Consider the following 11,807-nt stretch of genomic DNA (forward strand, 5'->3'; position numbering starts at 1 on the left):
GCGACATTAGATAGCCTATTGCCAATAATGCAAAGGGGCTATGTGGATCATGGCCGATTTTTGTAGTACCCCCTCAGGATGGTGGGAAAACACACCTAGTGCCACTGTTGAAAGTTTACCATGACAAGGTTATAGCCTACTCCAACCTAGGGCCTCCTATGTGTCGGACTCGTGGCATAGTCATTTCTTCAGTGCACCCCCTTCCACAGCCATTGTCTAGGTCTGTGAGGCAGTGCCCCAGTGTAAACAACAATAATAGATGTAATCTGTGGTATTAGGGCCTACTCAGAGATGTAATAGATAAACCTGTACAGGTACCCTTTTAATAGGAGGCGATTTTTACACCTGTCACTCTGTGTATATTGTATGTGTATTGTCTGTGTGTAGGCTATTTGGACGTTGGAGTCTGTAATAAAACTTTGATTGATTTGATTGATTGATTGATTGATTGATAAGGCCTATAAGTGAAGTGAAATCCACCTGGGAAACCTGATTGCTATGGTGACACACCACTCTACAACATACATGGGTCACTGCACACAACGAGTTTAACATTCATGCCTCAACTGTGCAAGGGGGCAGCCCCAAACAGTGCCCCACAGGAGCTGTGTGGCAGGACGGTACCATGCTCAGGGTACCAGAGTCATGGAGGAGAATGGGGGGAGAGCATTAACTAGCCAGGCCGTGCCCTCCTAGTGACGCAACAGCTTCAGCGTTGCTACCAGTCAGGTCAAGAGCAATGCAAGTACTTTCCTCCCACTTTGTTGGGAAGCAAACAATCATTAGCAAACCAAGGGAGGCCGTTTGGGAAATGCCGTTTGGGAAATGTTAATTGTTATGCTCTTGGTCAGACCAAATCTCAAAGAGATTTGAAAGTCGAAGATAATCAGGCTACTGATTAATACTCCTCCCTAGCCACTCTCTCATGACTGCCCATGCAGTTGAGAACATTGTTTAGCTTTTTTTTTTGTTTATTTTGGTTTACATTAGTTATTTAGTTTATTGCTTAGGTGCACTGTGTAGAATAATGGCCAGTATTGCATTGTTTACAAAATAGGTAATAGTTTTCTTAAAGACAACTCTATAGTGCATTATGAGCGTATTTATAATGAATTATATTTTGCATCATAATTAGTCACAATGTATTACGCCTACAGTCATAATGCATTAGATCAACAATTATAACTATATATCAAGCTTTTTTAGTGAACAGGCTATTAAAAATAAAATGTACCAATTAGCCAGATAACCGAGGCAGTGGCGAACATTAAAAAAACAGTACTTAAAGGGGCATTCCACCGGTCGAGACATGAATATGTTACTGAAAGTGGGTCATATATGTAGTAGAATAGTAGAATACATTTCTAATTTGGTGCCTTCTTGGCCGAGAAAAGGCAGAAAATAACTTTTTAGTGCTTGTGGATTTGTGACAACAATCCCCATAATGCATTGCAATGCTCAAGTTCCACAGGCCACACCCAGGCAGCTCTGCCAGTGAGTGCATCTTAATATGCGACCTTGCCTCCTCCACTTGCCTCCTCCACTTGCTTCTCGTCATGATGACATCACTGACAACAGCATTATATTTCAATATCTTGCAAAAGCTCAATTGTAGAGTCTTTTTCTCATTTGCAATTGGCATGGTGAATGAAAAACAGTCCCTCAAAAGTTGTTGTGGCTAGGCTGACAGCTGGGAAACTTAATCGCTTTCTCCACGGAAGAGGGACCAGGAGGCGGGACGAGGAGACAAGCGCAAGTGGAGGAGGCAAGGTCACATATTAAGACGCACTCAGTGACTGGAGCCTCAGTGCCAGTGATTTCAAAAGCACTGGCACACAGATCTGTGATGTCTGGTAGCGCATTAGGTCCATTGTAGTCTCAACAGAAATCCACCTCTCTTACACTTCCTCCTACAATGATGCAAAATGACGCTTTTTACATCATTGTAGGAGGAAGTGTTAAGAGGTGAATATGGATTTATCCTGTCTCAGGGGGAATTGAGATACCATTCAAAAGTATGGCTGGGTGTCTAGCAATGGAAAGCCTAATGCAAATGGGTGGAGTGTCCCTTTAATGTTCAAAATTGCACATTTGTTCTTTATATTACAGTATATAATCGTTTCTACCTGTGATGTATACAGATCTACCTACTACTTGAGCTGTCAAGTCAAGTCAGCTTTTATTGTCAGTTTCTTCAAATGCACAGGTCATACAAGGAAATTGAAATTACGTTTCTCTCTCTATACCATGAAAGGACATACATACACAGGACTGACATTTACAGACTGACATCAAAGTGCAAGACAGGACAAGTAACAGTTATGAACCAATAATAGTAAAGTAAAGTGAAGTAATAAATAATGACTGAGCATTTAACATTTTTGCGTGACAGTGGTGTACCAGTCATAAACCAGTAACAATAAGTGATAGAGTATAAATAACAGTGTAACAATTAACATATAGGGGAAGGGAATAGGAGACATAATAATATTAGCTTATTAGATAGTTGGCTACATTGTTGGAAGAAATATGTGGTAGAGGATGTTTAGCGTTACTGTCTTAGCCTTCATCTGAATGACCTTGACTTGACACTTTGACTATTGCTGTTTTAACAATCTGCTCTTACATTTTTCATGCCAGCATGCCGGGCTCCCAGCTTAAACAATGCACCTCGTGCATGGCACAAATATTTGTGGCATGCAAGAGGTGCAAAGCCTGTGGGGCAGAGCAGCCTTTTAAGGTGGCTCTCGCTGCCAAAAAGGCGAAGGCAACATCAGACTGGGCGGCAAAGATGAGGCGTGGGCATAATGTGCCCAAGCTCATCGACCGTGCCAGTGCGTTGGTAAGTGTCAGTGATTGGCATGATATATACTCACTTCAGCCATTATGTGCACAATACTAACACCAAATACCCTTTTTTGTCTGTGTTGCATTGGTTCAGAAAGAACTAGGCTGTATGCACTTGCAATAACTTCAAGATTCTGTCTATCCTAAAATGAGCGAGATGAAGCGGTCTGCACACTGTGTGTTAACTCCAAAAATACTTTATTTAATTTTTACATATGGCAACAACGTTTCGATCCAAGAGATGGATCTTCCTCAGGCCTATCCTAAAATGAACCAACATAATTGTGACCCTGAAACATCGCCTTAACTTGGTATAAGTATGGTGTACCTAATGCAGGGGTGGGGAACCCATATCCTGAGGGCCATTTACGGCCCTTGAGGTTTATCCTGCCCTCTAAATAATGTTAAAGGTACACTGTGTAAGATGTTTAGTTGTTTATTTCCAGAATTCATACCCATTCACAAATGTTATTCATGAATACTTACCACAACCATCAAATTCTAAGTATTCATTATGACTGGTAAAATTGCATTTATATATATATATTGAAAGGGGGATCTTCTCCATGGTCTGACATTTTGAATTTCCAGAAATAGACATTTTTAGCTGCGAAAATGACTATACTTGGGCCATACTAGAAAATTAGTGTATTACTTAATAAACTTTCATGATGAGATCAAATTTGGCAATAGGCAACCCGGTTGCAATGAGCTGCATAGTTGCAGTACCTTTTTTGACCATTTCTTGCACAGTGTACCTTTAATGTTATGCAGCTTCACCTGAAAAATGGTATATTTAATAAAGGAGTCTCTGACATTACATTTTCAGTACAATTAAGTTACTTGTACATGCAGGGAGTCTGTTTTCAAGGTGACTGGCTTCAATATAGGCCTAAAGTGCAGGGGGAAATCCAGGTTTGTGTTCATAGTACGGCCCTCGGAAGACTTTTACGGCCCTTGAAGGGATTTGAAGCTGCCCCTTGAATGAAAAAGGTTCCCCACCCCTGATCTAATGACTGAATTGAGTGCAAACAGCCTGGACAAAAAGGTCCCCCAAAAAAGGCTACTCACACAATACACAATGTGGTCAAAGCAACATGTTGCCACAAAAAAAAATCGTAAGACACGCTAATGTGTTGTTGGACTACTTTTAGATTTGATTACAGCACACATTTGGTGATGCATTGTTTTAATAACTTTTTGTAAGGTCTGAATTTCTTTCCATCTAGTCCTGCAAGTTTTCATTAATATCTTCTATTGTTGCGCTTTTGGCAACACATGTTACCATGTAGCTCTTGACTCTGTTTGGCCAATCTATGTGTACACACAATCTCTTGTGCTCCCTGAACCAGTGTGGTTCCATGACTTGCTTCTCATTTATTAAACAACCATGTCAAAGACACATCCCGTGGCTGTGTAGAAGTTGTTAGGTCTGATTTGAGAAGTGTCAAATCATGCATTCTGCAATCACTGAAACATTTGGGATATGCTTGCAAAGGCTTTACAAAGCATTTAGAGTTACAGAAACGTTGAAATGATACAACACCACAGTGCAGTGTAATCAAGGCTAAAGCCAACAATATAGCCTTATTTTGGTGGGGATTGTTTGTACATGCTGTGTATTTGACAACACATTTATTAAGTACAACATATTCTAAAGAATTTATCCCAACATATTTGCATTTTACAGATACACCAATTAAATCAGGTAGGGCTTTCCCCTGTCCTCCTTTTATGCCACCCTGGACCCCAAAGAGTAAAGGCAGACCTCCTTACCGAGATGCAGGGCTCCACAGAAGAGGAGGTCCTGGCCCTGAAAAAGATGAAGGACCTCTATCGGTCCCTGGTCCTTCTGGGTAAGCGTATATGCACTGTCCCTGTTAAATACACGTTACATAAAATAATAAATTACTGTAGTCAAGAAGATGGAGGAATTATGATTATAGCCTCTTTCTGCACTTAAGGCCCGTCAATGGGACGATTTACTCTACTACATCATAACAATAGTCACTTTTTGAATGTATAATTTATTTTTATTAGGGCTGGGACATTAACGCGTTCATTTCGATTAATTAATCACGCGATTCCATTAATAAATTAACGCAATTTAAAAAATGAATCGCAGTATAATATAGTTACATAGTTCTGGATTCGACCTGTGGAGGGCAGTATTACGCCTGATGGTGAACAGCCTGCTGAAATTGAGAAGAGTTCTTTCTTCTTTTAAAAATGAATAATATTTTTAGATTACCTGTAAGCTTATTTATTGTAATTATTCAAAATCCATGTGAAAAAAATACTATTCACTGTTCTCAAGTCAGATATTTAAATGCGATTAAAATGTGATTAATTCAATCAATTCATTTCAAAGCTTATAGATTAATGTGATTAAACATTTGAATCGAGTCCCAGCCCTAATTTTTATGCCATGTATGTCTTTTTAATAAGGGAGAGGAGAGGAGGATTGCCAAAAAGAGGCAGCAGAGGCAGAGGAGGAAGAGGTAGAGAGAGAAGAAGACGTACAAGTAGAGGATGGGCAAGAGGAGGAGGAACGAGGAGACAGCCATCAGGAGGAGGAGGTAGAAGAAGTAGAGGGTGGGCAAGAGGATGAGAAGGAGGGCAAGAAGGGAATTAGTATGGACGAGGTAGAGGAAGGGGAAGAGGTCATCGGCAAGGAAGGACGAGATGAGGAGGGAAGGAAAGAGGAGGAACAGGAAGACAGCCCAAGCGAAGAAAGGGATACCATCATGGAGCAGGAGGTAGTGGAGGGGACAGAGGAGGAGAACGTCATGGAGGAGGCAGGCCTGGACAGAGACATAGAACAGGTAGGAGGAGAATGGGAAAAACAGTTGTGTGATCTTTGTCCGAAGAAAGGTCTGATTACATCATTTATGTCACAGGTCAGAATTGTCTGATTGATTGTATCGCATACAAAATGCCACTTTTCACTAATTTACTTAAGTAGTCAATATAAGTGAGAGTCTTCACAATTTTCAAGTCATCCACAGTTAGAGTACAAATCAACTGTTTTTAATGAACCTTCCTATGTATTTTTGTGTGTTTTAAAAAAACAGTGTGAAATCGTTAAATTTTGTATTGTATGCTTTGTATTTTGTATGTTTATTCCAGCCATTGAAGAAGCGGAAGGATAAAAGTGTTAATCAAGGTATGATTCTACTTTTTACTTTCATGACAAATCTAATACAGATCTTGGAAAATCTGGATTGAGGAGGTAAAACTCATTTTAGGTATTCCTATAGCCTTTGGAAGGAGGTGGTGCTTTTTAAAAGATATTTTAAGAGGCTTTTGCATCTTTGTTGATAGAAAAGAGAGAGAGATTATGACAGGAAGTGAGTATGGACAGAGGGATGGGGCAGGGTTTGGACAGGACCCAGGCCAATCTCGAACCCAAACGAGGGAGGATTAGCGCGTTGCGCCACAGTGTCCCCAAGGTAGTGTGCATTTTGTGACTTGTGATGAGATTCAATATGTGATCTTTGATTTTATGTTTTCACAGAAGGGTGCAAAGACTGCACATTGAAAACCGTTTTTCCAATCCAGAGGCTCGGCAAGAGGAGATGGAGGAAGGTTGGTATGAATATAATTTGATAAAGTTACACCAAATTGCTTTACATCACACTTAGCTGTGTATTGGTGTCAAAAGTGTAAGGAAATTCTTTTTTAAAAAATACAACACTACCACGTGATATTACATACTTGTACATCATTTATCACATTGCACCTACTGAGATACAATGCCTCTTAAATATCTACACACCCCTGTTCAAATTTCAAGTTTTTTGTTACTTGAAAAATGACAATTGACAATGACAATGACAACAATTAATACAACATTTTCCCATTTCTAAACTATAATCCTGCACAATGCAATTGAAGAACGAGCTCAAAGCTTTTAAAGGGAAAAGATTTAAAATTTACATGGTTGCATAAATATGCACACCCTTAAACTAATATGTTGTTGCCGGACCTTTGGTTTCTATTACACTACACTAGTCTTTTCTGGCAAACATTGATGTGACAATATTTGTCCACTTATCTTTGCATAATCACTGACTGATTGTGAATGCATTTCATCTGTGCCACTACAACGCCCCCTGCATTTGTGAGATTATAGAAGTATTTTTGCTAAATTTACTCCACCAAGGTTGAACTTTTTGGACTTGATTCCAAAGGGTAATTTTGGTGCAAAACATCACCACACCTGAAGTGAAGGATATGGTGGTGGCAGCATCATGCTTTTGTGCTGTTTTTCTTCAGCAGTAACTGGGGCCTTAATTAGGGAGAAGGGAATTATGAACATTTTCCACAGGGGCCGTGGTAGTGGCACAAAATCTTCGCCCCCCCCTGGTAGAAAGGTGAAGATGCAGAGGAACTTAATCTTTCTGAACAACAATTTCCCTGAGCACACGCTAAAATCAGCAAGCAAGCAAGCAATTGCTTCAAAACAATGGCTTCACCACAATAAGACTGGGGCTTTGGAATGGCCCAGACAGAATTCAGACATGTATCCCATGGAACATCAGTTGGATGATCTGAGAGGGAATGTGTACTGTAGATGCACTCTGTCTGATTTTAAGGGCTTTTGCAAAGACAGGGTGGACGAATATTCCCATATTAACGTGTGCCATGCTGATAGACTCTTGTCCACAAAAGACTGTGTGCTCAGTGGTGTAGTCTACTTTGGGTATACTGTATATTTGAGCATTTTTTTTGAAGTGGGTATACTGTATATTTGAGCATTTTTTGAAGTGGGTATACTGTATATTTGAGCATTTTTTTGAAGTGGGTATACTGTATATTTGAGCATTTTTTGAATGTACACCACAATGAAAGCCAAAGGTGCCAAAACAAAGTATTATATTTATGCAACCATGTTAATTGATCTGCTGAAAGCCCATCTGCGAAACTCCAATTCCCATTGTCATTTTGACAGAGTACACAAGTGAATGGGGCTGCCGTGGCCTAGTGGTTAGAGAGTTGGTCTCTCAATCTAGGGGTTGCCGGTTCGAATCCCCCCTGACCTCTCCACACATCACCATGCATGGCTGAAGTGCCCTTGAGCAAGGCACCTAATCACACATTGTTCCAGGGACTGTAACCAATACCCTGAAAAATAATAGTTGTAAGTCGCTTTGAATAAATGAAAGTGTCAGCTAAGTGCAATGTAATGTAATGTAATGTAATGAACACTGCACACTGCACACAACGCCTGTGCAAGGGCGCAACCCCCAATGACGCCCAAGGGTACCTCAGGGTACCTAAGTCACGGAGGAGGATGGGGGAGAGCACTGTTTAATTACTCCCTCCACCAACGTGGTGAGCCGGGAGTCGAACTGGCAACCTTAAGGCTACAAGTCTGACACCCTAACCGCTTACCCATGACTGCCCTTATTTTCTATTGCTTTCCTTTAAAGCTTTAATTAAAGTCTTTAATTACATCAGAAACAAAATACTTGGTCCATATCAACAGTAAAAATTACATAGTGAAGTTAAGAAAATAAAAATAGTAGATAAAATAAAAAAATTCTTCCCTCTCCTTATTGTGTGTGTAGACTTCTGAGAGCCACTGTAGATACCTAGATAGTGTTGTTACTTGAAAACACTAAAAACATAACAAGTCTGGTGTAGCTCGTAAATATTACTCTTGTCTGTGTGTGCAATAACCTTATTGACTTTTACTATGAACATCAACAGGGGAGTGGACCGGAGATCCTGGTCTTCTGGAGGCCATGCGAGTCCTGGTGAGTCTTTAAAATATTTCGTTATCAAAATCAGACAATTGTTAGAAAGTGAAAGTGAAAGCCCATTGGGAAACTCCAACTCCCATTGTCATTGTGACACAGCACTCCACAGCACACAAGTGAACACTGCACACAACGGAATTGCATTTATGCCTCACCCGTGCAAGGGGGCAGCCCTCAGTGGCGCCCCATGGGGAGCAGTGCGGTGGGACGGTACCATGCTCAGGGTACCTCAGTCATGGAGGAGGATGGGGGAGAGCACTGGTTGATTACTCCAACACTTGTTCAATGACAGCAAGCACTGAAAAACCTACAAATTATTATCTCATTGATTGGGAATTCATTTCTACTATTCTTAAGTCAGACATTCCTCAACCCTGGTATCTTTGCGCCACCATGCAGCACAGTGAGGTGGTGAGATGTCAATTTTTCATGTACCACTTAGATTTTACAACCCCCCACCCCCATAAAAAATGCAGAATATAACGATGAAGTTTTGAAGTGAAATTAAGGTTTTCCTTTGTAATCAATCAGTTAATGTTTGATAAATGTAGCTCCAAGAAGTGCAGTGTATGATGGGTACGCAATCTGCAGACAACCTCTTAGCCTACCGACGTCCTTAGCTCCTCCTCATTCTTGCAATTTAGTTGTTTATTTGTCCACTTCAGAAAAGGGAACCTGTCTTCTAGTTGTTATAGCTGTTTGCCACAGCACCTTGCCACTGACCCAGTGCGATGAGGTTACTGACAAGTCAAGGGTAGCGTGAGCAATACACAGCATATTGAAATTTACCAAAGTGGTCCTTTAACGTTGTATGTATTATTGCTATTCGATGTAACGATAAAATAAAGTGATATCAATATTTGACATACATAACAGACCTACGAATACTGTGGTGGCCCATTCAACTTCATTGGGGCATTACATAACATTATGTAGCGGGTATGGTCATATGTGTTCTTCAGTATAATGAGCAGCCATCCATTTCAACCCATTAAATTGTCCTATTATTGTTGTTGTGTAATTATCACTTATTATGTTGTGTAATATTTTGTTAATATTATAGTGTAATTATGTTATTTTTTCTGTTTCTAGTGGGCGGACGTGGCCACCGTCCTGGCAACCTAAACAGAACCTGGTGTGTGTGTGTGTGTGTGTGTGTGTGTGTGTGTGTGTGTCTCTGTGTCTCTGTGTCTCTCTCTCTCTCTCTCTCTCTCTCTCTCTCTCTCTCTCTCTCTCTCTCTCTCTCTCTCCTCTCTCTCTCTCTCTCTCTCTCTCTCTCTCTCTCTCTCTCTCTCTTTCTTTCTTTCTTTCTTTCTTTCTTTCTTTCTTTCTTTCTTTCTTTCTCAAAATAAAGTTAACAAAGTTAACATTTGATGTCACTATGTCTTGTTTTGCTGTACAGTACATACTGATTCAACAGTCAGATAAATATGGATGTTACTGTCTTGACGGGAGTGTGTGTATGTTCCCACAGCCCATTGGTCCTAGACTGATATCGACTTTCAGATCTATTTCAGACTTGAACACAAGCAGGTAATTGGAGTGCTTCTGGGTCTTCACCCCTCCTCCCTGGTGCTCATCAGTGTAGGGGCTCTCAAACTTGGTCCAGGAAGAGAGACGCTGAGGCAGTCAAGGTTGCAATTTTTTTACTTTTGTATTTGGCTACAATGCCTAGGCATTTCAGCCCTTATGGCCTTCTTCAGGGCGTATCAAGAGCAGGTCACATGTATGCCACTTTTTAAAACAATCAGGTTGGTCACATGACACAAGTCACATGATTAGCAGGTCACATGATTAGCAGATCACATGAGAGAATACAGCAACAAGGAACTTGGGGCACCACATATTATCATAATGATCTTTTACATTGCTCTTTGCCTGACTAGAAGCAACGCCGAAGGTGCTCACTAGGAGGACGTGGCCTGGCTACATTGGTCCCACTTTATTTTCTAGGCCCAATGGTCCCACACCATATTCCTGCTGCTCCATGCCCCCATATATCTCAAAAGAATTCATTTACATTTATTTATGTTCCATGGCAGGGAGAAAGACACATGCTTTCTGTTTACTCAGAAATGTGGAAACATGGAGTTGTGGAACATAAGGCCTATACTTGAATAATTATGATATGTGTTTTGGTCCTAACATAAAATTAACAGCCACCAGGTTTCTCTAGTCCCATTCAGAAGTGAGACTTACTCTTTCTACCTCTCACACACTCAACAAATTCTCAGCCTAGGACATTTTCAAGCAATCATGTCAAATTCTGATTGAACCACAGCTGAGCATTTTTGACACCAGTATGAAAGTTCAGGTGTAATGTATATTACATATTTTTTATGCAAAGCAACTCATAGTTATTTACAGGGTATTGTTTATAGTCCTTGGAGTAGTATGAAATTAGGTTTCTTGCTCAAGGACACATCAACTGTGGATGGAGAGGAGTTACTGTATCATTGGGTGCACCTGATAGGAGCAAGCTAGGGGAACTCACACACAAATACCGATGTATTATTGTACTTTATAGGAGCAAGCTGAGTTTTTCTGGCAATAATTACAGTACAGTACAGTAGAGTACAGTTCAAAGTTCAAAAGCCTAGGAATTAAATGCCTATCTTAGACCTGTAAGGACTTAGTCCACCTCTGTCCCTTTAATGTGCAGAGGCTGTAGGGGAGGAGGATGTTTTCTAAAGTCCACTGTAATTTCCCTCGTCTTGTCTGTGTTGAGGATGAGGTCGTTTGTCTCCCCATAGTCAATGATGTAGTTCACAACAGACCTGTATCCTCACTCGTCCCCTTCTTTGATGAGCCCCAGGATGGTAGTGTCATGATGATGATGGTGTTGTCATGGCTTGAGAGAAGGTCATGGGTATACAGTGTGAAGAGTTTAGGACTGAGGCAGCATCCTTGTGGAGATCCCGTACTGACTGTGAGCTCAGAGGACACCCGCCCCCCCTTTCTCACCACCTGTAGTCCAGAATCCAGTTACAGGTGGGAGTTGGGAGGCCAAGGTCTGTCAGTTTCGCAATCAGCCTGCCTGGGTGGATGGTATTGAAGGCAGAACTGTAGTCCAGGAAAACCATTCTGACATACGCTCCGCTACTCTCCAGGTGCTCCAGTGTGTGGTGTAAAGCTATTGCTACTGCATCATCCACTGATCGGTTGGGACGGTAGGCAAACTCAAAGGGGTCAGTA

The 11,807-nt window shown here is 41.0% G+C and overlaps 1 protein-coding gene across 1 annotated transcript; it reads left to right on the plus strand.

Annotated features, from left to right (window-relative positions):
• Positions 1-2,641: 2,641 nt before the first annotated feature.
• Positions 2,642-8,613, plus strand: LOC134442848 (uncharacterized). Its single transcript, XM_063192800.1, has 6 exons — positions 2,642-2,842; positions 4,538-4,703; positions 5,296-5,672; positions 5,977-6,013; positions 6,365-6,435; positions 8,563-8,613. Exons 1-6 carry the CDS (start codon positions 2,642-2,644, stop codon positions 8,611-8,613), a joined length of 903 nt encoding a protein of 300 aa, XP_063048870.1.
• The last annotated feature ends 3,194 nt before the right edge of the window (positions 8,614-11,807 follow it).

The sequence above is a fragment of the Engraulis encrasicolus genome, unplaced genomic scaffold, assembly GCF_034702125.1.
Source record: "Engraulis encrasicolus isolate BLACKSEA-1 unplaced genomic scaffold, IST_EnEncr_1.0 scaffold_25_np1212, whole genome shotgun sequence".
NCBI lineage: Eukaryota > Metazoa > Chordata > Actinopteri > Clupeiformes > Engraulidae > Engraulis > Engraulis encrasicolus.

Coding starts and splice junctions, on each gene's coding strand:
- LOC134442848 (XM_063192800.1), top strand. CDS start 2,642: ATGCCGGGCTCCCAGCTTAAACAATGCACCTCGTGCATGGCACAAATA. Junction 5,673..5,976: donor TGGACAGAGACATAGAACAG/GTAGGAGGAGAA, acceptor TGTTTATTCCAG/CCATTGAAGAAGCGGAAGGA. Junction 6,014..6,364: donor GGATAAAAGTGTTAATCAAG/GTATGATTCTAC, acceptor ATGTTTTCACAG/AAGGGTGCAAAGACTGCACA.